The following is a 27,722-nucleotide window of genomic DNA, read 5'->3' as shown; positions in this document are numbered from 1 at the left end:
CAAGCAATACATTTATTTCCCTACTGAGAACTGAAATATAACAGTCCCATGACACGTTTCGGTTAAGCCTGTATGATAACGTGTGTGCGCTGCACATCTGTGTTGGTGGAAAGGATGTGCTGCCTCTTTAAAAGGTTTTCGTGAACCTGTATTGTTATAGTAAACTCTGGTAGGCAAGGGATTGCGTGACTGCAGCAGACTCATTTGTGACCTCAGAAAAGTGGTTATGAAAGTGATCTCTTGATCAGAGGAATAGAGCTCTGCTGCCTGCGAGACCAGCAATGCACAAATGAGCCTCCTCCCTGCAACTCTGCCCCGACAGGAGGAAAAATGCTCGCTCGCCACTGAGAAAGCCTCTTTGGGATGCAGCATTCATAAACTAAGTCTTTGATGATTCCTCTTAAAACTACGTGGTTTAAAAACAAACTAGGGTCTAGAGCACAGATTTTCTTCATTTAATTTTCACAGTTTTAAAGAATATGCATGAAAGCTTTTTTTTGCTTTTGCTCTCTGCAACTTGCAGTGTTCATTTTCTGCCTTAAACCAATTCATATTTTCCTTAGCATAGTGCTGATAAGTTGTGTCTCAAGGGTTATTAGACCCATTCTGGCAGCAAGTCTCAGTGTACGTCCAATGGAAATCACATTAGAACTGAAGAAAAACCAGTATAAAGTGATGTTTATGTTAGATAATGAGTGTAAAACAGATCTGATGAGTCAGTAGGTAGGAAATCACCAGTTTCATTCAGAAGACCTTGACAGAGTAAGAAGAAAGCGCACTAGAAGCAATATATGTATCATCATTCTCTTTACATATACTATTCACCTCTTATTGATCGCTTGGTGAAGGTTGTATTTAACTATAATTTTCTTGATAGTTGAGGCCCCAATCCCATATATTTCATGAGAAGGAGACAGGATTCCTGTCCTTACTTCCGTAAGGAATACTTGTTATTTCTTCGGTGGCTTGCCGTGAGTCAAGACACCTTCACAGGAGTCAGACTTGCCTGTTCAAGTTAATGACAAAATGCAGAAGAGTTGAAACTGGAGAAAGGGTTATATTTTATTAGCTAGAACTTTGTTTCTGAAAAACAGAACATTGTTTGGCTGTTCCTTGTCTTCTCATGGGACAAGTCTGATAAGAACTGTGTGACAGCCTTTTAATTTTATCTCCATATCTAAGAATTTTCTGTTTAAAAACGAAAAAGCAAATCAAAGCAGGGCCACAATTTACATTTCTAGAGCTTTCAAATCTCTTTCTGTCTCTTTTAAAGACAGTATTTTTCATTATGCTTAGAAATTTTGAAGGTCCTATTTCTGGCCTTTGACTCAGGGACTGTGGCATTTTTTAAAATTTAATTTCTCTAGTGTTAACAGGGAGAGAATATGTAAGCACACTACTGGCCCGCTTAGGGTCTTTAGGATCTGCTGAGGATCTTCTTTCTGATCAAGGAACCTGCCTGTGAAAAGAGACAAAGCAAAACGGTGGTGAGGAAGTGAAAAAATGAAGGTTCTTGTAGTAATTGAACACATCATGTGCGAAGGTTCCTGTTCTGCAAAACAATTTATTTTTGGACAAACCATAATGTCCTCCCTGCAGTCCCTCTGACTTACAAGCGATTCCAGTTGGGAGCAAGGTCCATCTGTTTGGATAGCTTTACAGGACTAGACTTTAAATGCGTGCATTAAAGTATTAGTGTGCATAAAAAGCACAATAAACATATCCAGGAATTGTAACATTACCAGTTTAGTGTTCTGGTACGTCCTTCAGTTTTTGACTTCAGTTGTTGGCTTGTACTTCATTCGTAACTTTTAGGTAAGATTTTCATGTTACTATTTTTTTCAATATTCTAAAAACTTCTAGGAAATATTTCAGTGTTTTAAAATTATCTGGAAAATTAATTCTGATTTTTTTTTTTTTAATTAAGATACTCATTTTCCTGGTATTCATTTGCCCTAACCGTGTCTCAACACCTTTTTTACTTCTTGAGGGAGAAAAAACAAAACTAGGGGAGCTCCTCTCAGGCATATTTTTTGCACTTGTTAGGTCCATTGAACCTCTGAAGGCAACTCTTCACGCAGTCAGTCTCATCATGGCAGTCTCAACAGAGAGCAGCAAAGCCCAAAGCAATTCAGCTCTGCCTTAGAGAGAGCCCTATTCTGTGCTGTATATTTATCGGTGGTTGTGCAGCAGTGTGCTGCAGTCTTCATCTGACTGAAAGGTGGAGATTCTCGCATTTCTTCTGTCAAGTGTGTTTGCGTATTTAAAGTATACTGGAAAGCAAATGTGCCTGTGCCTTTGCCTCTAACATTGGATACAGTATGGCTGCTATGTAAGGCAGATATTAAGGAATTGCTCTTATGATACTTCTGACTCTGAATCTGATGAAGCCAGATTTGGTTTTCTGGGTAACATATGCACATCCTGTGCACTAAGGTCTCAGTGTGAATATTTTAGATGCAATGTTTATTTCATCTTAAAGGTTTCCTTTATCCTCTCCAGATCTTGTGCTTTGGCTATTTTTAAACAGTCTCTTGGGTGATATACTGGCCTACTGACATATGCTCTTTCAACTCTCTTCTAAGAGATACTGACTTAAATTCCCTCTCGGAGGTATGAATTTAGGCAGTGCCTTTCCATGCAGAGTGGTGCAAATGAAATTATAAAGGGACAAGAATGTTACAAAAGCAGGATATATTGAGGAGTGGAAGCTCAGGAGATAGCCTGTTTGAAACATAGGGCTGGAAACAGGTTATCAAATCCAAAAAGGAAAGCAAAGTTAATGTAAATTTCACATAAGTCAGTCATTGTCAGATTGATTTAATCAGGAAGGGTGAGAGACGCTTTCTCATACACTTTCCTAGTTGCGTTTATTTTCATGCTTGGCCTTTGATTTGATTTCATTCTTCAGGGATTGATTTACTAAATGTTCTAAACAGTAGATCTAAATTGAAGAGGGTAAACTGGTGCACATCTTCTGCAGCTGATAAAGACTAAAAATGTTCTGATATTCTCCAAATAAATCTTTTACTAGGACGTTATTGCATTTCTTCTATAAGATGCACTCCTAGAGCCGTTTTTTTTTTAAATTTTTTTAAGTGGGGAACATTCTAGTAAACTGTAGTAGCATACTTCTGACCACATGTAACCTTTTCCTTAGCTGTCATTTCAAGAAAAAATGGATTCTTGTCTCATGACTTATGCTTCTGAAAAATACTTCAGATTCAAATTTATTTCAGCAGGTTGTTTACCGCAAAAGGAGGAAAGTTTATTTTTATTTTTTAGGCAATGATTAGTCTTGCTCAATAAACAGTTGTAGACTGTTGTCTGTCCTCAAAGGGAGCTGCCTCTGATATAGACCCCAATGGCCATAATTTTGTTGTTTTCATTGAAAGAATCAAACTAGTAGAAAAATGGCCTTGGGACAATGAAATAATATGATCCATATCAAAAGAGGACTACATTCTTTGATTATAAAGAGAGAAAGTGCCAAGAATTCAGAGGATATAGAGAAGCTTTTCTTTTCCCCTGTTTTTTTTTTTTGTTTCTTTTTTTTTTTAATATGTGGACAAGGGAAAAGATGAACAGCTATTCAAACAACAGCTATCATGAGGGACACTTGAAAGAGTTGGGAAATTTTGCAAGTCATTTTGCTAGGCCATCTGCTCTATAGATACTAGAAGTAATGTGTCCTGAAGTGCTATACATGTTAATATGTAAGTATATCATGATCAGTGGGACTTGTGGAGATTCTGCTCAAGCAATTAGGACGTAGCAGGTCAGAACACACTGTAGTACATGTAAGTCTAATGTGGATTAGCTGGTGAAGTCTGAATACCTCTACGTTGGCTTAACATGCAGCATTTCAGAGTGCAGAACAGAGAGAAATGGAAACTAAAGCAAAAGAAAGATAAAATTACATTGTTTGTACACTCTGAGGTCCTTAGCACTGGAACTAACCATTGTTAAGCGTGTCCTCTAAATACATAAGAATTCTCTTATTTTATTTTTCTATACTAAACTTACGCTTTGCAACTCAGTTCTAATTAATGAACATAGAATTTACAAGCACAAGCCTTCAGGGGCAAAAAATTTATTAGAATCATCTTAATTTTTATGAAGGTTGTGGATACTGATGTGAAAGTTGACTAAGTGGATTGCAGATTTCTTACTTGAGATTGCCTAGAAGTCAGGCTTGCAATCCATTTTGTAGTTTGACAGAATAACCCTTTAGAATTTATATTGTATGTATTTATTCAAAAGGGTGTGCAAGCAAATACACACTCAGGCAAGCAACTGTATTACCGCTTAATTAAACTAAGAATGGAATAATACAGGGATAACTTTAAGGCCTCAGGATCAAATCAATAAATAAGCAGGTTCCCATCACATTTAAAGCAGTAGGTAATCAAATGGAATTATGAAAATGAAATGGAACACAATTACTTGGAATAAGTCTTATATCTTGGGATAATACAGGAGGGAGTGTTTGTCTTTGGCAGTCTTATAGCCTATATATTCTACCAGACCAAATGATGAATCAAATATTTACTCAGGGTGATGCAAACAGATTTCTAAAACATCTTTGTCAATGCACAACGTGGGGTTTTCGGTTGGGGAGATCATCTGTCGAGTCATATGAAGAGAGAAAGGTTGCAACAGTAAGCCGCAGAGAGATGTGCTTTCTGGACAAGTTATTTTGAATCTGTTGCTTGCATCACACAATTAGGTTTTGCATGGAGGCACAGTTTTTCTCTGGTTCTGTGATCGCTCAGAAGTTATGGGATAAGGGAGATGTTACAGTCCCAGACTACATAAAAACATAAAACACAAGTGTGGTTTATTGTGTGCTAGTTTGGTGAGATACAGATATAATAAAACATAAAAAAAAAAAAAAAAGTCAAGCTAATAACTTAATTCACACACTTTTCTTATACACACACACTTTTCATGGCCACCACTTAACCATTCTCAGCATTTCTTAAAGTGATCTGCACATTTTACAGACCTGGATTTGTGGAAATGGCAAGCATAACATACAGAATTTATTCTAATGTTCACCTACAACCATGAACCTCTCTTACAAAATGAATTCTATTTGTAATCAAGCAATGAAAGTTTTCCTGGAAAGAATGTGAAATGTCCATTACTGGAGATACTCAACAAAAACCCTGAGCAACCTGTCTCTCTAGTTAGCTTTATTTTGGTTAGGGTGGAGTAGACCAGATAACCTTCAGAGGTCTTTTCCATCTTAAATCTTACTATGTTTTTGTGATTCCCTACCCCAACTGACTAAATAGGCCTGGTGTCCCCACAGGTAAAATATTTTTCTGAAACTTCACAGAGCTCCTGGCACTGCATCATAGCTGAAAATACGTGGGCAATTGTTTTCAGCTCCTCAGCTTGCTTTGTCTAGGTGGTTATCCCCAAAGGCAACGTGAGAAAAAAATTCTGACTTTTTCAGCTAGCCAGGAAGTCCTTGGTGTGTCTTTCTTCTCTTTCACCTCCAGCCAGGCTCTGAGACTGCCTTCTAGCTGGTGCTCTGGTACTACCTGCTCTGGCATCACCCCAGCTCCATCCCATAGGCTTGGTTTGTCTATCACGAGCTCCTACCCTGAACCCATGCCCTCTCTGATGGGGCATCCTTGCTGAAGGGTTTGGACCCATGAGAGAAGCTTTAGAGGGCAGAGAGAGGCACAGGGGGGATTTCTATGGGGACTGGAGGAGAGCAGCCCGGGACATGCACCTTCATCACCGCAATGTCTCGCCTGATCGCCATGAAGCAGCCTCATGTGCCAGGCCTCTCTAGATTGATGCTATAAGAGAAGCTGTGGGGAAGCCAGCTTTCTCCCTCTTTTCTATTTTTTTTTTTCTGAAAAAATAATTACCATGTGCACGTAGACAACAGTGACAGTCAGATTGCTGCCTTACGAAATTTACCTCATCTGCAGCTATTTATAAAAACACAAAATGACCCTGGGGGGATATAGCTAAACCCACTGCTTCGATCGTCACTCCCGTAGCATATTTTTTTTTTGCTGTTTGTGAAAGGCTTTTACTTCACAGAAACACTCCTTGCCTTTCACGTTGCTGGTTTTCTCCCCCCTCCCTGAAGCGGGAGAGTTATTTTCTGATTCTGTACTTTAAGCCCCCTTGCTTTTTTTAGGCAACTTCCAGATATCTGATACAGTGCATAATGAGGAATTAGGTTCCATTACACGAAGGCTTAACCTTCATGAAAAGCATTCAGAGCTTGCCAGGAGTCATCAATATTTAACAGCTGTTGTTATTATGAAATACTTCACAGGGTAAGGCGGCCCGCCTGCTTGCACGCAAGGGTTTGAACGGGCGCCAGGCCCCTGTCAGAGGCGAGGGGAGATTGACAGGCGGCGGGGTTGCGTGAGAGCGCGGCCTGGGTTAGTCAGCAGCCAGCCTCCGCACGAGGGCCTTCTCCCCCCGCTGCCTCCCCATCAAACGGGATCCTCTGGCCGGGCTGGGGTGTCAGCCCGCCGAGGTGGCGGCATGCCCGGCAGCCGCCCACGTGCCGCCAGCTCCCGTCACGCAAGGCCGTCGTTGGGAGAGAGTGACGGGGCGAGCCCCGGGGGGGCCACCATTTTGGTGCCCCTCGTGCGTGGGAGGCGTGCGGGGCTCGCCGAAAATCGAGAAAACACGTTTGGAGAGAGAGAGAGAGGAAGGGGATGGGATCTGGAAAGAAAACAGTTCGGGTTGTACCTTAAATAAATGTCATGCTGTACTTGAGAAACTTCAAAGGGCAGTCGGATTTCAAAGCATCTCTTAAGAAGAAGCAGACTGAGAAAACCACTGAGTCGGGGAGAGAAACTTTGCGTTATTGCTAGCACAATTGCATCTGCCGTTCTGGTAGCCTCCGCACCGGGACCGAGCACCACACATCTTGCGTTCAGAGGGTGGATTTCGCTGCCGCTTCCCCTCCCGGCACGTCGGTGCAGCCTGCCTGTTGCGGCACTTCAGACTGAAAGCGTCCCTTTCATATAGCTCAGCAACACATTGTAAATGTTCTCTATGCTGCATATTATTTAATTTTGGTGTGTAGCCAAACTGTGCTGTCCTTACTGTCACTCAGTGTCCTCTGCAACACGTCAAGAGGAAACAGACCGTTTGGGTTCGTGGCTGTAGGTTTGTTTAGCAGAGTTTCTCAGACCGAGTGTTTCCTAGACGTGTTGTTTTGTTTTCTTAGCATTCAGGGTAGCATGCATAGCTAATTCTTCCTGCATCTCGGCGATCCAGGAAGAAAGACCCGATTTTCACTTCCTTTCGAGTAACAGTTACCAAAAGTGAGACGTTTATTTGTAAAGCAGTATCTCTGAAACTGCAGACTAGATTCAGATATTTTGATCTACCCATTTTAAGAAATAATTTTTCCCTGGGGTATCGCTGGTCTCACAGGTACTCCTCATAGATAGACTTGACGCTGATACACCTGCATCCTTCTGAGCCTGAAGAAAATAGTACTGTCCCTTTCTTCCACCTCAACAGAACCCAGACAATGTGTCCAGGTCCGAAATAGCATCCCTTTGCTGCCCATTTTGCTCCAATGCCATTGTGTGACACGGGGAACCTCAGCGGATGGCTGGGGTACAGCCTGACCACGCATGAGGTTGTTATAGAGCTTAGCTTGGCAGGTAGTAATGATTATTTTCTGAAGAAAGAAGGTTGTGCTTGTGCAGGAAGGGATACAGAAACACTTTGGAGAATGTAATCCTGTTGGTTTAAAAAGTGCAGTTTTATGAGAGTCCTGGAATTTCCATCCCTCTGAACGAATGCGTATTCCACAATGAGTACATGTGCTGTTATTTCTGGGCGAAAAGGGGTGGCTGGTTTCATGATGTGTCCTTAGACTTTAAAGTGTCAGGCAGCTTTTCTGTTCTTTATATATTCCAATACTCAAGCCAACTGGTTTGTAAATGTAGATTGCAATGCTCCTGTCAGGCTCAAAAGAGATCCCAGGTTTTTACAGTGTGACATAGTGCTGCAGTGAAAGGCTCAGCAGCACTGTGTAAGACAGTTCGGTACTCCAGGCATCCAAACTTACCGTGCTTTCTGTGGACTTTTTTCTCCCCCATTAATTAGCTGTCAATTCTAACTCAACATTATTTTTCAGTGGCCACTCCTTTCATCACTTTTAGATCAGAAACTGAAGTAATGTCCTCAGATATTTGACTTTTCCTTCAGGAAATCACTTTTTTTTTTTTCTTCCTCCTTTTCTTCCTCCTGGCCTCCCCCCTCTCTCCCTCTGCCTTGTATATTTCCACGGTGTTGTCCTTCTATAGGACTCAGCATTTCCAGACTTGTGGCTTTTTAACGTTGTCTGTGATTGCACCACACTCACTAGATCACATGAACTTGCAAAACTGTCAGCCCTGGTTCTTGTATATCTTGTATTTATCACCCTATGGTATCAATACACTCATTCATCTTCTTTGGCAGAACAGCTCCATCTTCTGTTTTATTTCGTGTTCTGGAAATGCAAGTTAGATAATTTCTGCTCAGAAAAAAAGGTCTCCCTTGTTCCTGCTTCCTATCCATTCACTTTGCCAGTTTTGAACCTAGTAGGTGAGTGTTCTACACTGAATTGCTGGCAATCTAGCTGAAAAAGTTGCTTCTGCCACAGAAAACAATCTAAGACTCTGTAAAGCTAGAACTCTCCTTTTTTTGTTTTATTTTATTTTATTTTATTTTATTTTATTTTATTTTATTTTATTTTATTTTATTTTATTTTATTTTATTTTATTTTATTATTTTATTTATTTTATTTTATTTTATTTTATTTTATTTTATTTTATTTTATTTTATTTTATTTTATTTTATTTTATTTTATTTTATTTTATTATATTATATTATATTATATTATATTATATTATATTATATTATATTATATTATATTATATTATATTATATTATATATATTTTACAGCCAGCAGCGTTCATCAGACTGCCTGCAATATCAGTATTTTCTTGCCCCATTCTTGATATATGGAACTCCACAAGCCAGTTTTCCCCTCAGGTCACTGAGTCATCATTAGCTATTTGTTATTTTTTAACTTTCCACAACTTGCTCCTCCCTGCCTGCTAGAGACAGCGCTCCTGCGTTCTCCAGTCCTTCATTTGCTTTCATCATTATAGGCTTAATTTTTGCTCCAGAGGGGCCCCCATTTTATGTAACGTTTCAGCCTGGATGCAGTTGTCTTGTTGAGCCACCAGTCATGGTCAGTACATTCATTCAGTTTTCCCACTTGATACTTGGTGCTGACAGGGCCGTCATTAGGCTGCTCTGCTCTCTTTTCCCTGTTTTTCTGCCTGTTAAGATAACATCTTGCAGTTTTTCCTTCCCTCTCTGCCACATCTTGCCTTTCCTTCTCCTCCTTCACTGTGGGGATCTGCGTGGTGTTCTGCCTTTCTTGCTTTGCCCTCTCCAGGCGTCGTGCTACCAGCAGCAGCGGTCTCTTCTGAGTGGTTGCTGCCGTATGAGCCAAGCCCTGCTACCCCGACGGGTGGATTAATAGAGTATTTCCAGCACAGGGAGGCAGAAAGAGAGTGACCAGCGAGAAGGCTTTGCTGCCTCAGGTGCAAGGAGCAAACGTGCCTGCCTCGGAGGGGCTCTTGCTTCGTGGTACGAAGGGCGTCAGTCGTCTTTGATGGTGCAATAGGTCTCTTTAGAGTTCAGGCCAGCGAGTAGAGTATGTTATGAAACGGATGTGTGTGGCCTAACATACGGGTAACTCTAGCCAGCGAAATAACATTAAAATACTTTCCATTCGGAGATGGAATTTATACTAGCCAGACTAGCTGCGGAACAAACATCTCTTGTGCTTCTGCTGCTGTTTGTGTGAGCCTGAAGGCTAACAAACAGGCAGGGAGCTCTGGCCCGCTCGGTCGGGTACAATAATAGTTTCCACTAACGATGAAGTTAGAACTGGTGGAATTTTCACAAAGCCAAAAGAACGGATCAAAAAAAATAAACCTTCGTTTCCTCCCACCCCTCCCTGTCTGTCCTTTAACCTGCACAAAGACGGCAAGCAACTGCGGAAGTAGCTACAAAAACATCTTTTCTGAGGGGGAAAATTCTGGAAGAGGCCATTGGAGTAGGGGCTGTGCTTTTAAAAATTACTGTCACAAGTGTCTAACGCTCTGCTGTGATAGCCGTGCCTCTGTTCTTTGGGACAGATGTAGCAGAAGGCTTGGCTGACCAGGAAAAAGAAAGTGTCCTTTTCCGATTAGTTCAAATGGTGAACCAAAATGAAAGTGTAAGTTCAAGAATCCTTGTATCCCATTCATAGAATCCTAGCTTACAAGTCTGAAATTGCAGAATTGTTTTGGCTGGACGACATGAGCAGGGAGCTGTTTTCGGCAGCTTTGGGTTTTCCTGATATATTTTCACATGCCCAGGGGAGGGATTTATTGCCTCTAATTATACATTTGAGATGATTGCTTGGGGTAATGACCGGCATTATCGCTGGCAGCAAATATTTACAATGCAAGCTAAAAAACATCTCGAATATTCAGCCAGCACGGTTCTGTGTTGCCATCATCTGCTGTAAAATGCTGAGGTATCCTGCAACTGCCCCTCACTAGGCTGTTACCTCGATAAGGGGATTTGGTACAGCCCTTTGGAGAGGAAGTGACTCTATTTAGGTCATATCCTCAGTCACTTGCAAGAAATGTTATTCAAGCCATTAAAAATGTAGACTTCTATTTTTTAAAATTCGATATCCTACTAAAAATTTAAAACCCGTTTTCATGACTCTTAACCAACAGCTCAAGTGCAGTAGAGCCTTGCTGGCTGTCTCCCCTTCTTACTCTGATTTGACATAAACAGTTCCTGTTTGTCTCAGCCTTTTTTTGGGGGATTATTAACCACCTCTGGCTGTGGCTGCTTCAGCTCTCTTCTAGACAATGTGCATCAAATGTCCCAAATACTCTCACTGGCATGCTCTCATTCTCTGCATGAGAAGGAAAACTGAAAACTGAATCCCTGCTTGCTGCCTGGACATTTGTGTGACCCATTGCAGTCAGGCACTGGGATGGGGCAGTACACGTGAAGCTGATTCCTTCATTTTTATTGACCATATTATAAATACTCCACATTTCCTAGATGATGAAAACCCCAGTCTAACATGTGGCATCAGCCTTCTCAAAAATGTTCTCATTATCTCCAGAAATGAGACTGTATTTCAGGGATTTTTATGTGGGATGTATCAGTTTGAAGACTTCAATCTGAGCATTCAAATATATTTTAGATCAAGCAATGATTACCCATGCACAGGAAAAGCAGTTGCCAGGCATTTCGATTCCCATGAAGATTTTCATTATTATTAGGAAAACTATGTGCAAAATCTATAGTGAGAGATTTTCATGAATTTCGTGTAATTAATGACCTACTAAAACCAAACTTTAAACTTCTGTTTAAAAATGAAACAGTTTTAGCACATTCCCGTGAATATTGCAATCAGTCTCGGACTCCTAAAAATGAATAGAGTACAGTGAGACTGAAAATAATCTGATGCCAAGAAGGTCAGCACTGAAAATAAGAAACGTATTTCAGTCTCTTGTCTTCTGAGCTATATAAGCATTTCTTTATATTTTCATAATACATATTTTTATAAACAAAACAACTTGCTAACTATCTTTTATTTCTTTCCTGTGGGTTTTTGTTGTTGCTTTATGTAGAATACAGTAATGGAAAAAATATGTATAATAAAAAGTGTGATAGATATTTCATATAAAAAACATCTGGACTTCCAGATATGTATGTATCTATCTCCCTCCCAACAAAATAAAGTTGTCAGTAACTGAGATCCAGACTATAAAGACAGTATTTCCTAATTAAACCAGTGGATGTTAAGTGCCTAAGTAAGAATTTTAGTCCAGTGGCCCTAATCCATATGATTTCTAAACTGATAATAACTCTTTCCAACAGCCATTCAAGAAAAGCACTTTAAGAAACAAGTTGGCCAAACGATAAAAGAAGACAATGTATGTAACAAGACCGCTGTACAAGAAGGTGGACTTCTACTAGAAGTGAGTGAAAAATGCTGTCTTTTCGGGCTCTAAGTAATTTGTCTTGTTTGATGATCTATGCCAGTTAATTCCTTGTGGCAACTTGGAACAAACCATCCATCTTGGTGTGACTCACTCAAGAAGCATACTTGTGAGCTCTTGCAAGAGCAAAACTGGCAGTCGTGGTAGTCCTGTCCAGTCTCTGCCGGAGCACTTGGAGCCTTACGTCCTGTAAGCGATCAGTGCCGTCCCACGGGCTGGTTCACAGTTCTTTGTCACTTGGAGTGATAGCTGAGATGTGTTTTACTTGGCACACATTTTGAGGGTACCAACAGGAGCTTGCTGGGTTTCTGATCTGAGCTAAGATTATTCTGGGACGTCTTAATTTATCCTTCTTCTTCAGCTCTGTGCTCTGAGGGAAGCTATGTGTGCAGAAGTTTTTCTTTCTATGTATTTTTATCCTCTTTAGGATGACTTTGTATTGGCAGGCCAGCGTAAAGGGGCCATACTGTTACTGAGAATTGGATCCATTAATCTGGATGAAGAATTAATACTGCTGTGAACTACTGAACCAGCTAGAGCACAGCAGTTCATTGCCATACATCTGCATTTCAACCATATGATGCAATTGTGCCTTTTATACACTGAGGATCCTTGGAAATTCCTATTTGATTAAGACTACATATGTATAGTTGTTTTGGATAGGGTAATATTTATGGTACAAAAATAATGTTTTAATGACAGCCCTGAGGTACATGTAAATGTAAATTAAATAGTAACCTCCAGCAAACAAACGCTGTATACTATTAAAGGAAAAAAGAAAGACGTTTTATCGTGGGAGCCGGTATCATAACTTGTACAAGTCTATGGAATGAGAACTGGCATGCTGCTTTCCTTCCTCTTTATATTTCAGAAGATTTTAATTTTACATTTCAAAGCTAGTAACACAGATGCATTTGATTAGTTAATACAAGTGCCAAAATGAGATATTTGGCTGTCAGGTATTATTTGTAACAATTTCTATTCTCATTTAGTAGGCAGTACAGGGCTTGCAATGAATGATAAATACAGTGAGCATCTAATTTTTAATAATGGTCTCATATCTTTAGTCTGCGCTTTGGTTGGTATGTATTAGGTGCCCACAAGTTATAATCCTTATGGATTCTCAAGCAGTAGCCCTACTGCTTACAGGCACATGGAGAGAACACTGGTATATAATTTCAGGTAGTTTACAAGGTGCCAAATTTTACTGACTATGCTAATGGTCTGCTTTCTATAGGGTATATGAGTCACATTCCTTTTGAATACGTGGGAGATAATTTATCCTGGATCATACTTAATATGGATTACTAACTCGATGATTAAGTGCATGTTAATAGGATTGAATTCGCCAGGCTCCGTTTATGGGCATGTCTAACCTAGAATAAAAGGGTGAATTTTCATAAGGACTTGCTGGGAGTGTTCTCTAGGGACTAAGCTTGGCTCGGATGCTCATTCAGTGGCCATGGAATGTGATGAAAAGTGGGTTTTTGTTGCTTGACCAAATTCACCATGTTAGTTATTAGGGACTGTGTGCTTTTAACTAAACAGCCGCATTAGTGATTCCTTCTGAGGTGAAGCAAACAGCCTCGCTGGTGGTTGCTATGCTTTGTGCACTGACTTGTGAATCTAGCCACTTTATTGGCTCTCAGAAGATGCTTTGCAGCTGTCAAAAGCTGCTTTCCTTTTCATGGCACCACCTTGCACTATGCGACCTCTCCTAGATTCTTTATTTAATACAAACCAGAATAATCTGACTCACCAAAATATGTGTGAATAACACTGTCCCTGACTGAAACATTCATGGAGAACTGGGGACAATTGCATTTTTCTTTCTAGTGGGTAGGATCACTCTGCTCTATGTATAGATCGACGTATGGAATAGCAAGAATCCTAATTACTGGTAAATAATTTATCCGTGCCTCTCCAGCCTTGGAACAACATAGTACTTCCCCTTTCAGCTTAAAAGAAAACAATGGAATTAGTCTGTCTTCAAAGTATGTTTAAAATGCTTTTTATTTCTAAAGGCCTCTGCCACAACATGTGTTTTTATTTAAGATTTTATAGAGATATTTTTACAGCTACAATCAAATAGCTTTCATCAGCAATAGTAGAATAAACAATGATACCAGTTTATCAAAGACTTTCTAGTGGAGCACAGCAGGTATCTAAATAAATAATTTCTTCCAGTGTTTTAAGTTTAAGGATCACTTCTTCTGGATAAGAGAGTCTTTTTTGCCATCTTTTTGTTTTTCTTTGGAGAGAAGACAAACAAAGCTCTAATAACCAAAGTCCAATTTTATTAATGATATTTTTTCAGTATGCTCCATTCTTGCAATCTTTGCTCTCCTTGGAGACTTCAGACTCCAACTGTTTGACTGCAGTAATGATTTTTAACTTTGCACTGTCATAATATTTTCCAAGACAGGTGGTACTGCAGCCCTTGTGCAACATGTCTGCCTGTCAAAAAAGGGCCGTATTCAATTTCTGAAGCCCTTTACCGAATGCTTAAAGAACACTGGGCCAAACCCTTAACCAGAAAAGTGGGAGTATAGCTTGTATTGGCAGTCAATAAATCCAGATAGAATTTATATGCTGTGGTGGTGGGGTGGAGAAACACAATAAAATGATGACTTGGAAAAATAAAAATGAATCACTGGTAGTTATCTAGGCAATAGCCTTGATTGCAATACTCATCTCATGGCTGTTAGCCACCTCCTACTCTTTCCCCCAGCTATGCTGCACTTACAATCTCAAGTCCAGACTCAGAGTCTAGGCTGTTGTGCAGGTAATATCTCATCCCGATTTTGTAATTTCCATGTTATGCACTATCCTATCTGAAGAATTAAATGCCCACTGTTGAGAGCGAAGTCCTCTCTGGATTTGTTCTCTCCATGACAAGCAGTCAGGAAGCTTCATCATCGCTCACACTGCTTCTTGCACAATCACCACTCATCTACTCCACAGAACCCTGTTGAAATTGTTACTTTGACTTCATTGACCACCTCAAAACCGCTTCTGCAGTTTTTCTGCTCATTATAGAAGAATCACTGATGTTCAAATTTCTATCTCTGAATTTGCTGCTGAAGAAGCTATCTTCATGGTGTTTCATTCTTTTCGTCTCCTGGCCTCCTATGCCATCATTGTAGGCTGTAGCACAGGATTTATGGTATCTCTGTCTCCAGATATACTAGATATAATTATTTTCAGGTGTGAAAATAGTGTTTTACATTGAAAGCACTGCAAATGTTAAAATGAAATCTGGATGATCTATGCAGCTCCCAAGCAGATGCTGATGGAATAAGGCTGCCTGGTTCTGTCATGCCCTATCTCACTGATGAATACTGATAAAGGCCAGACCTGGCCTGTGTAGTCATTTCCATGTTCACCGGCAACTCACGCTCTTTTAGGGGAGGTCCATTTTGATTTCAGGATGTTCCAAGCCACTTTTTTACCCAGTTCATAGACAGATTTCCACCATGAATCCTCTACTGCTAAGGATAGGTACAAGAATCAAATTTCAGTGGTTTTGTCTCATGTTTTTGTTTATGACTGCACTGAAGAGACCAGTTGTCATACTATTCTGGTATTTATTATTCAATGATATTGTACATTTACTCTTCCTAAGTGGAGATAGTGATGCATGCCTGAGTTAACTTCTTCCTGCTAAAAACAAATAATCACATAACAAAATATCAAGGTAGTGGATTTGGTTGCTATTTTGCTATAAAACCCAAGTGTTGGAGAAGGAAATGCAAGGGCCTTTCAGGTGTAATTTGAATTTCAAGCCAGCAGGGTGACTGCAGGCTCAACCTGTCTGTGCATTGAGAGGAAAGAACTCATAGCCTATTTTTTTCTACATAGTTCAGAGATAACAGGTTCCCTTACGAAAGCCTCCTTGCTCCTTGAAATCACCTGTTCTTTCAGCTGGAACATCTTCACCTTCCTGCAGCCCTCTCCACTCTTCCGGAGCAGCTGGAGGTAACTACTCTGATCTTTTTTCATTTTAGCATGTCAGGAGATTGAGCCCAGGAGACCTGCATGTTCAATGTGTGTGCTTAGCAGCAGGCTGCTGCATCCTTTGGGATCCCATTGTGCCAATGAAAGAACCTTCATTTGATTTGGCCAAACACAGGACAGGCTTCTCAGTTTTCACTGGTGGCAGAAATAACAAATTGTTAACATTTTGCATATCAACTAGCAAAGTCTCTATGGCAAAAGTCTCATTCTCCATCCCTCCTAAACCGTTGTATGAGTATTACTTAAATTTTTAGGCAAGGACTGTCAAGATGCTCGGCATCTTAAAAATTATCTTAAAATCACGTCTGTCTTCAGAAGTGGAGAAAGGTGAAAACTAGATTTTGGTGGTGTCACCTTTAGAATTCTCCAGCAGTATCAATATCCTCAGCTCCATTATATTGTCTACTTAATCATTTAAAGCCAGATTTTCCAAACTGAGTTTCTGTGTTTTGCAGACATGCTTTTGTTCCAGCATTTGGCAGATGAATATTGCTGACTTGAGTTGCAATTAACATGACTAGTGAGGCAAAAGAGGTATCTAGCTACAAAACTGGCAGCATTTGTGCTTGGAATTGACTGTTGGTGCAAAGCAGAAAGCATAGTCAGGTGCAGGCACTTTTTCACACCTGAGAAGTCCTTTATACATTCTTTTTAAATTTCATATCACAGGTTTGGGTGCTAATATGAATAGGAAATTTTCATTCTTGCTTGGTAGTTCCCAATGAAGTCAATGAGGTGTTTGTTTTATTATTAGCTTTAACACGAGATAGAGATTGAGTTTTGATCAAAACCAATGAAGGTCAGTTGTAGTTTTTATCTAAGTAAAGGATTCAGGGCTTAATGCAATGCAAGCTTGAAGCATATTATTTATCAATATGTAGTTACTTTGAAAGTGGCTGTGAATAATAAGATTCTGGTCGTTACTTTGAACAGAGAGGTGTACGTGCACATTTTGGCACTGAAAGGTATTTCCAGGTGGCCTCTACTAACAGTTTGAACTAGAGTTCAGGTTTCATTCCAAGGGAGCTGGAAAATGATACATTAGAAAACATCCTATTGGTGCTGTTCTTCACCCTGTGTAAGGAAATAACATAGGAAACCTTTTCCCACTTGGTTTCCTGTAATTTTTTTAAACTTGTTAGTGTAATTCCACTTCCTCCTTCCAAACTGATTTATGTAATCAGTACTTGATAAAACTGTGCTCTTGAAAAAGGTACTCCAGTTTGAATTTCAGTCTGAGAGCAAGAGATTTTACTCTTCCTGTTATTTTTTAATTTAAACTTGAAAAGGAAGATTGGGAGTCAGACAAAAGTGCACGGTTGTTATCCAGGGCTATGACCAAGGCACAGACTTCAGAAGTCGGAAGCTGGTAGAGAGAGACTTTTGATTTATTCTGGTGTTGAATTCCTTTTCAGCTTTCAACAGTGCTCTCTCTCTTACCACAGTATTTCTAAACTAAAGCTGTTAGATTATGATACAGTGCTTCACCTTTTAATCTATGGATTTAAAATACAGCTACCAAAATAAGAAATTCCTATAAACAGCTCACGGTCTCAGTGCATTTTCTTTTTCATTTAATAACTTCCAAAAGTTACCCAAATAACCCTTTTGCTTTCCTCTGTTTTCAGACGTGAACCTTCTCCCAGTAATTCAGATGACATGATTTAAGCTGACATTAGTCTCTTGAGATGATTAACAGAGAATATGTCCATGAAGTAAAGAGCCATAAATGGGGTCAGGAGTAACTTGCCATCTTTATCACATGCGTACATTCACTTTCTTCTTGGCAGGCACAGGCGAAACACAAAGGAACATTTCAGAGGTCTTGGTCCTTTTTTTTTTTTTCTTTGCAAATAGACATATTTCTAAAATCCAGACTTTAAAATTGGCATGGGAACAATGTTTTACAAAAAATATCCCTTCTGCTGCCCTTTAAACAAATAACTAATGTTCTCACTCTTTTTTTTGTTTCTCTTTTTTGAAAAAATCTGGTCTGAAAAGCCTGTGACTTCTAAATACCAATAGATTTCTACTCCAGTCCTCAGTGCTACTGTTACTAGTGCAGCGATCACAGTGCTGCCACAGTGCCTGGGATCCTCAAATACAGGCTGCAGCGTAGTTCAGCTTGACAGTGTGCTGAACAACAGAAACAGATGTGATCCCTTCTCTTCAGATTTACAATCTTGTTGTGAGACAAGAGATGACAAATGCTTTCCAATGGACAACAGGGCACATGGAAATAATGCAGCAAAATGGTAACCATAATAGCCGGGAGTCATCGGGTACGACCAGCCTGGGCTGTGGAAGTCCTGACTTTCGCAAGAGTTTTAAGGAATAATTTTAAGGAAAAAAATCAGGTACCTTTGCAGATGCTTGCATGGAGACTTAGCAACATGGGAGACACCACTGAATACTTGTTTTCAAATATTGCCGAAGCGTGAGAGAGAGAAACACGTTGGACTGATGAGATAGTACTTAGCTTCTCCAACATGGAATGGGAGATTATAATTGAGAGCAAGCTGGGAGCAGCTCTGAAAATCGGGATAAGTAGCTTATGTTGAATGTGATAGAGAAGGAGGAGCCAGTAGCCAGTGCAGGTGTGCAGAGAGGAGAGGCAGCATCACTTTGGTTTGGTATTGGTATCAGAGAAGTCAGCTTCCATTTGTCAGGACAGAGGCAAACGTGCTGCAGTGCTTTAGATGTGAGAAGAGGAGGCCTAGCTGAGAAACTGTAGGTGTACTGGTGAATGAAGAAGCTGTCCATCAGCTTTGGACATAGTCCAGATGTGAATCCAAATTTAAGATCCCCTACTTCTGTCTCCAGGCTGCTCATCACAGCAAACTCCACCCGAGCTCACTTTTCACAACCACTTCCTCTGTTTCTGCTCAGGCTATTTCGGTGCCTCTGGAGACAGTCCAGTGGCCACGTGACTTCCTCCGCAACAAAACATATTCTCCAGTTTCAACTCAATTAGTTTTTTCCCCTCCCTGACTTCAGAAATAATCCTTGGCAACTGTTCTCACCAATCAATAGGTTCAATGTCTGGATGTGAGCACTGCATCGTATCGATGCGCAGGGATTTAGTCTGTTACTAGAACTGGATGACTTGCGTCCAAGTAGCTAGGGCAATCATAACACACTGTTCTTTCCGTACAAGTTTATTGATGAATGTTTGCTTTTGGGAGAGTGTCCATTTTTTGAAGATGACAAAGTCATGTATTGTAATCATTATAATAATTTTTTAAAAATAGAAACACTTTAAATACTGCCTACATTCATAGATAATTCACATTTTTGAAATCTTACATTGTTAGCTTGTCTGCAACTGGTGAAATTATAAATTAATAGCCTAAATGTGTATTTACAGCTGACACTTGCTTCCAGTAAATTCCTCATTCTTAAGTCAGAAAAGTTAATGATCTAGCTGCCTTCCCAGTAAGGCAAAGTGACAATCATGAAAGCAGATCCAGTCAAGACCGTATGTTGTCTTAAGATTTTTTTCAAATTTGCAATATTTTTTTTTTTGTGGTTATGAAGATTTCAAAAGAAAACAAATACATACTTTTAAAATATGTAAATATTTTTTGGTAATCACTGAATGAAAATACTTCTAAAAGTATTTACAGAAATACTGAGTACCTTTCTTGTTTTTTGCCTACCTCGTTTAATACAACTGGAATATGCTTTTTGACAGCTTTGAACTGAAATGAAAACTGCTATTAAAAAGCGTGACATTGACCATTAAATGTACTGTTTTCTATTGTCAAGAATATAGTATTGATTTGGAGAAAGGAGGAGAGATAAGGACCCTTCAGATAGTTCTGTTCCTGTTCCAGGAACTTCAACAGAAATTACCATCATTCTAATTTTAACTGTCTTTGAAATTTTATGAGTAGAAAAAAGAAAAAAAATAGCTTCTATATCCTGTTTTAATTTGAATTCTTCCAGGAATTCCTAGATGCAAAAGCTGATGGTGGCCAAAAACCAGGCATTTTCTCCAACACATTTCATATCCTTCCCCCTCCTCCCAATGCTGCAAAACCCCCAGAGTTCTCTAACTGGACTTTTTTAACAATAAGAAAACCAGTGTCTGCTCAGACTAAACCCTCAGAAGGGTTTAGGGGAGGGCTTCACCTGGCCTAAAACTCGGCTTAAGATTTGCAACTGTTGCTGTTGCTTAGAGGAGCTGTCTCTTCTAACTTTTCATCCTACCTTCTTCCAGATGATCCACTGTCATCCACCTGATACCTCGATTACAGAAGGCATTGCTTGCCGCTTGTAGCACATTAATAGCAGAATCAATACCTGCTACTAGTGTGGGGCAATGTATGTTTTATACAAGGTTACTTCCAGTTTACAAAGCATGCATAGGATGGTAACTAGCACAGTAAGACGGTTCCCAGACCCAAATTCTGGAACACCACTCTCCCTTAAAAGCCCTGCTGACCTGAAATGGTGTTTGAAAAAGCCATTTGCCCATCTATTACTGAACCGAATGTGAAGTACAGATTGTTTTGCCTTTTTTCCCCCCCTCCAAAAATATTTCTGTATTAGAAAATGCAATATCTAGTGCTAAATGCATAGAAAAGTTGTGCTCTGAAATTGGGACACTACATTCAGCTTACAGTGTATAGGCTTCAACATTGTCTCTTTTAGGTTTTCGTTCCTTGCAATGAGATGTCTGTCCTTCGTGCTAGTTAACAGCTTGTAAATATGAATAAAAGTCAGCTGTGGATGGAATATTATGATGGCTTCTTCTCTTCACGATTTGATACACTTACGTATAAATAACACTGAAAAAAAATCCAGATATTTTGTCCTTACATATGTCTAATTGTCCGACATGTTGGATAAATATTACTCAAGATTCTTTTCAGTAAGTTATTTCTGTGGAAGATAATGGGTAATCTTACTACATTTGTTATTGCAAAGACTACCTAACTAAATTTGTTATTAGAAGTGCAGGGTAGTAAGCAATCAATGCTTCATTTTGAGTCTTCTCAAATGGAATTAATCAGGCTGGCATTTTCTATATTGAAATTGTTGAAGAGAAGACTGAAAAACCCAGAGCAGCTGCAGGACTCAGAAAGAATGATGGGCTGAACTTGCGCTGAAGATATGATATTGCCCCATCTTTACTTCCATCTGTGAATAGAACATCTGGTTTTGAGAAAATGGAACGAGAAACTGCATAAATCACTGTAAAGTCTGTTTCTATTTCCAAGTGTAGTCCAGGGCACAGTGTTTGTGAAAGAGCATTGACAGTAGGGTTCCATTACTGGTAGAGAAAATTTTAAATTCAGTGTCCATGATTAACGAGGAGGCTAAAGAAAAAGATATGCACGACTGTGTCAAACTTCACTATCCTGTTGTGATAATTGCTTAGGTAAATGACATGTTACTCACATAGGTACTTGTTAGCATATCCAGTAATCATGGTACCTATATCTATGTATTAATAAACAAAATATGTTTTTTTTTCTTCTTCTGACAGTTCTAGAATTCATACTCTGAATATTCTTCTTCTTTAGGTTCCTATAAACAGTCCCCACTACTTTTATAACGTCTGCTAATCTCAGGTGGTATTCATATACTCACTTCCCATATGAAATCCCCATTTTTAATGCAAAGAAAAGAATTGTGGTTTTGTTGTTGTTGTTGTTTTTATCAATTAGACATGAAAAATCTACCAAATCTTGTCATCGGTAGTAAGCGTTGTTGGTACTATTTTATTTTTTTTTCCTAAACAAACATGCCATATGACAAATCTGTACCAAGATACTTGGTGTCACCCATTAATTAACTTTTGCAGAAAAAAGTTTCCCTAACCTGTCTTTAAGCTATTAATTAGTATTGCTCAGCTCTGGAAGCCCGTAGCACGATCTGCATTCTAATTTCCAGTGTTTAGCTCTCGTGAAAACAACTGGATTCAGTTGGCATGTATCACTTTCCAGAGTGTACTGTATCAACTTTTTGCAAATACAAAATCAAATGATGCTTGAGATCAGTCTGCATACAGCTCTTGTTTCTCAATACCATCTTTGGCAGAGTGGTTGATTTTGAGGCCCCAGGCTCATCAGAGGCCAGCATTTTATGCCTATAGGAAAGAAGAGAGGCCCTACCCCAAGGACTTGACACAGACTTAGCGAGCTTTGTTGCAAGAGCTTAACTTGGAAGGAAATTAAAAGAAAGAAAAACTGCATTTGCAGTTCTGCATCATGCAATCAAAATAACTTTAAAAGCAAAGTTTTTCTTGGTTATTGTGTCCAATATTTATTACATATCAAGCATATCAAAAACAATATCACCATGGTTTAAAATGCGTTTACATGTGTGCACACATTACAGTCTCACCCTCCAGGGAGCTACTATGTTTTTATGAAAGTTTATAGCTTACATTTACCAGAGCCCAATGACTTACATTTTCCTAACTGATTTCCAGGAGGCCAGTTTTGTCTGCTGCCTCTTGACGAGCCACAGCATTCCAGCTCCTCCGTTAGACTGAAGGCACATATGTAAACAAGTATCTCCAAAGCTGATCTATTTCCTCGGTGGAAGTGATATGATAGTGAAAAATGGAGTAAGGAGGGGTTTCACGAAGCGAATCATTCAGAATCGCCCATGTCTTTCAGATGGTGGAGCTGGTCCATCCAACAGTAAATGTGAGCTGCAGGACTCAAGTGCTTCCAGCAACGTGGACGATCTTTGAAAATTTTGCCGGGCCCTGCTCTGAGCAGTGCAGCACTAGAGGCTGAATTTCCATACCGTCTTTAAGGAGCCTGAAACGATATCCAGGCTCAAGGAGATAGGAAGGAATGTGAATGTGGTTTTATGTGGGAAGACCAGAAGAATGAAAGGAGCATAATGATCATATGTGTGCATTTCTTTGTATTTGAAAAGAAACATTTCTGCTGCGGGTTCACCCTTGAATATTTTCCCTTGGTTCCACTGCCATGCATGCAGCTGCCTCTGAAAACCAGTCAGACCCAACACCCCCTCCGAAAGCATCCCATGTAAACCAGGGCTGTAGGCTTCAGCCCGTAGGATCTATTTCCTCCCTTGGCTCCAATGATGGAAATTTATATTCTGTTTTGCTTCTTTAGCCTGAAAACTAACCAGGACATGCAAGTCTTTGATCAAAACTGAATGCTAAAAACAATTCTGCCACTCCCCCTTTGCATTGACTAGTGCTTAGTCACCCAAATATTCCTTTTGAAGTTGCTTTGTAGATACCAAAGAAACACATAAGAGTCCGGAGGGCTAACAGATACTGTACTCGCCAAGCAAAGGCCATCTTCTGATGTCACTAGATACAGTATTTCTGAATAGTCTTTTATGCTGGGTTTTATTGCAGGGTTCTGTAACAGTTTCTTTTCTTTTGGGTTTATAAAGGGAAGCTCAGGGATGCCGGGGTGATTTTTGAGAAGGGTAATTGTGAATCCTAAAAACACCAGTGGAAAGAAATACTGATTCATTAAACAATACGGTTAAAGACAGAAGGCGCATTAACCGTCCGCGTTTTCCTCCTAATACTCACAAGACTTCAGCGCGAAAGACAAGAGCGAGTATATCATTTCCAGAGTTTTTAAATAGCTACTTATTTAGATCACCAGAAAATGGCCCCATCCTACAGAGGACGCAAAACCCAGCAATGCACTATTAAATGAAACGGTTCCAGATAAACTGCGAGCCAACTGACCCTGGAAATTTAGTACCCAAGTTGCGTGACTCGAAAATCTGTTCAAAGCAAGGCATGGCTGCAGGCCTTGACTGTTGTACTTTAGTAACCATAGCGACACGGTCTCTGGAGACCTAATGCTAGTGAATTTTCCTTTATTTCAAGGAAGGGTAATAAGAGAAATGTGGCTTGGAACTTCTTCTTCTTTTTTTTTTTCTTTTTTTTTTTTCCTTTTCTTATTTTTACTATGCCATGACCTTGACCAAAATATCTTTGAAGTATTTACTGGCTGATTTTCTGCTATGGGACCAGAAAAAAAAAAATCAGGATATATAAAGGCTGTTGCCAAAGGAAGTCCTATCTTCCTCAAAATATTTGCCTTCGTTCCCAAAGAGAACCTCTTTTCTAATAATGTTTCTAAAACTTCTTAATGGAAGGAACTGATAACTTTCATCTCGCAGCTACTGAGGGCACCAGAATAATGTTGTACTCTCTTTGAACTGACAGATTAATTGTTTTTTGTTTCAGTAGCAGGTGCAGCTTTTCGTGAGTACATAATTGGATGTACATGTTTTTCAAAAGAACACAGGCCCCTGTCTGGTGCCAAGCTCTTTTTTTTTTTCCATGTGGAAAAAAAAAAAAAAAGAGTGATTTCATTTTTTAAGTACAATGTAAAAAACTCATGTAAGTGTTTTTTAAAAAGCCAAATACAAACAAACAAATGTCCACAATACATATTTAAGTCTGTCTCACATCTTTCAGCTATTATCCTGGATTAGAAATTCCATCTGTCATTGAATCCATATGGTTTACCAAATGGCAATTTACAACCATGTATTTTTGCAGATTAGAAGTTAGTTGGTTTCTGTTGCAGAAGTTCCAGTGTCCACGGTAATGCCTTTGTTTGCCTGTGTTTGTGTGCGTGGGTGCATCCCTGTGCGCACGTGTGTGCGTGGAAGTATATGCAAATGGCTAAAAATTGTAGTACGATGCAAGTGGACTTTATTGATTAAAACACACCAGTTGCACACAATGGAAAAAATGTTGGTGTTGAGCTACGGAGTTAGGATATTTCCTCCCCTAAATCCACAAGCCCTATTTTACGCTTTCCGTTATTTCTGCTCAAAGGAATAAACTGAGAAGAGGAAAGTTGCTCTTGACTTCCCTGTGTTTTGGGCAGGCACATGCCCTTTGCAGAGCTTTAGGAGGCTTCTGGCTACCTGACCAGCCTGTCGTGCAACAGGCAGAGTGAGCTGCACGGGTGTGAGGCTGGTCGATGTCCTCTTTCCTTTTCCTCCTTCCAGGTTATTGATAATCCATGCAGATTCTTGCTGTGCTTCTGACACAGCACCCCAGTGCAGTCTCCCATGCACTAGGAATCAGAGAAAGCTGTTGCTGAGGCCTGGAATTTTAGTTCAGAAACTGAGAATTTTAAAAATCATAAATGGAGCCGTATGTGTTGTTGTCCTGCTAAATATGAGACCTGCTAATTTATACCCATAAAGCTGTGAATAGTTTTTATTCATTCTCATGGATTGAAGCTGCCTGTCTCTTCCACTTGGTGCAAAAAATTATCAGCATTCTGGCCAGAATAATGCAAAATCATCATGCAGTGTTCCTTTAAAGGGCTCGAACACGAGGTTTCGTATGATACCTGAGATAATTATTTGAGAGGTCAGAAGAGGTCTTTTCCTACTAATTTGCAATCATTACTACCCATGTCTGGGGTACCAGACCTGTGCTAGCAAATGCCCTCCACCTTTTCCCCAGCTGTGGTCACTAGGTAAGAAAAGTATAAATCTCAGCCCAGCTCTTGGTTCTGTTCCAATTTGTCTGTGCTACAGATGTCAGATTTCGCACTGAAGAGCACTTCAAGGTAATTCTGAGAAAACAGAAAAATTTGCAGTCATGGGTAAGACTCAGTGGATAAGAAGTTCTACTCCATGTCCAGCTTGTCTCTTTTTAGTGTGGTTGAAGCAGCAGGTTTCTCAGCTAAAACGAGGTTTAGACACATGGAATTTGTGTTAATCCTCAATGGCTTCATGTGGCTCCATAAAAGTTGTTGTTGCACCACAGTGGGTTTTACTTTTCCTGCCTGCAAGGCAGAGCATCTGATGTCTGTGTTTGGGGTCATGAAAACCAGGCGATGCGTAGTTAAGAGATCTTAACTCAGAAACGGACATCAGCATTTTGAGAACAAAACAAAAACAAAGAGGGGAAACTTTGTAATTCTCTTCATTTACATACCTTCCTCGAATCCATACTTGTTTGTGGATTAACCTCAACACATGGCTCCTTCAACTTCTCTTCCACTTCTTTACTTTTGCTCCTTCCCACCCTTCCTTAGTACCTCCTCCAACCTCAGAGACGTAGCTGCCAGTCCACTGTTGTGAACCCGTAGAAATAAACATGATCCCAATTCTCCTTCCCATTTTTACAAACCACGGCACCTGGTCCAGCCCAACTTGGGCTCCATGAAAGAAAAACTTATGCAAAGAAAAACCTTCATCCCACTGTGTGGGGGGAGAGCAAGTTTTACTTTTTAAAGCGAAGACTGATCTCTTAGGCTACACGTCTATATGTTCTACATGTTCATAATTGCTAGCTGCCCTGGCTCTATGTATTGAACTGGAGATCTTTCAGAAAGTGCATGGTAACAGCCACAGGCATCCACACAAAGGAGCTCCCTTGAATGTCCTATGGTTATCTTTGTGGAAATTTTTTAGTCTGCCCAAATTAAAAGGCCTGCCAGATGTTCAAATTGTAATAAAATTCCTAACATCACATCATTGATGGTTTCATTGCTGTGAAGATGAGCCCAAAGAGACAAGATGCCAAAAATGCTTTCTTGCCTCCACTTGATATTGGAAATGGATATGACAGATACTGTCTTCAGAGGCTCCTCTCAGTGCAGTGAAAGGCACAGATGTGAAGATGTAGAAATTCTGGCACGTTGTCTTCTGTTTGGTGAGGTACTGGAATGAATTTGGGCATTTTTTTTTTTTTTACAGCAGAAAATAGCACCAACCTGGCAAGAGCTTGTGGTTCAATAGTAGACACGGATAACTTGTAAACAACACTAATCCAGCCTAGCCAGAGATAATGCTTACTCTGAAAAGGATCGGTATTGATGGAGCTGATCTGGAGATAAGCATGGTTTGCCCTTGGCTGCTCTTACAGCTGACTCGTGGTCAGCACTGATTTGATCAAAACAGTTGCTGTTACTGCTCTTTCCAAATGTAGGTAAGCCTTTGCAGTCTCACTACTTGATTTTTCAGTCACCATTTCACAGCTTCTTCAAGACCCAGAGCTCCTGGCCACATGTGGCCCCACTGGGCCAAGTTTCCAAAGGTGCTCCACATTTATGACTGGGGCCAAATCTTCTGAGGAGGTCGGCCTATTGTATGCTGAACTCTTGAAATTCTGCCCACCATTGTCACAGTGGGAACAGGCTTTAAGCAGTCTTGGAAATCTGGTCCTTATTTAGGAACCAAAAAGAGAACCAAGCTCTCAAAAAACATGTCAGTGTATCTGGTTACTGAGCAATAGAAAATCTGCCCCCATTGTGCTTCAGGATTAATATACACGTCGCGGCAACTGTAAATTAAGAGGAAGGTGAAGTAAGGATAATTATGATAGAGCAGTGCTTCTTCAGCATCTGTTTGAACTATAATCTCAAAAGACCTCAAAACCATCATGTGAAAGGATCATCTAAACTGCCTTGGAATGCGAGCCTGATGGAGTCAAGACATGTCATTGAATCTTTATCAAGGGAGGAGAGGCAAAATTAGTCAGGCTGCGTGCAGTGTGATGGATGGTAATGTTCGTGTCACGTATCTGATTTAATCCTTGCCTTTAATTTTAGATTTTTCTCGTTGCTTTCCTTGCGTCACTGAGTCTATAAGAATGAATTCAGTTTTTTTTTTTTTCTAGACTAAACATTGGTCTT

At 39.9% G+C, this 27,722-nt stretch overlaps 1 protein-coding gene across 1 annotated transcript in view; it reads left to right on the top strand.

Annotated features, from left to right (window-relative positions):
* The window catches only part of AHRR (aryl hydrocarbon receptor repressor), a 90,827-nt gene that overhangs the window by 45,320 nt on the left and 17,785 nt on the right, over nucleotides 1-27,722 (top strand). Inside the window, 1 exon segment of the mRNA XM_048079585.2 lies at nucleotides 11,957-12,057. Within this exon segment, the coding sequence (XP_047935542.1) occupies nucleotides 11,957-12,057 (101 nt within the window).

Source organism: Anser cygnoides, chromosome 2 (assembly GCF_040182565.1).
Source record: "Anser cygnoides isolate HZ-2024a breed goose chromosome 2, Taihu_goose_T2T_genome, whole genome shotgun sequence".
Lineage (NCBI taxonomy): Eukaryota > Metazoa > Chordata > Aves > Anseriformes > Anatidae > Anser > Anser cygnoides.
The sequence above is the reverse complement of the archived record's forward strand: the minus strand, read 5'-3'. Positions and strand labels throughout refer to the sequence as shown.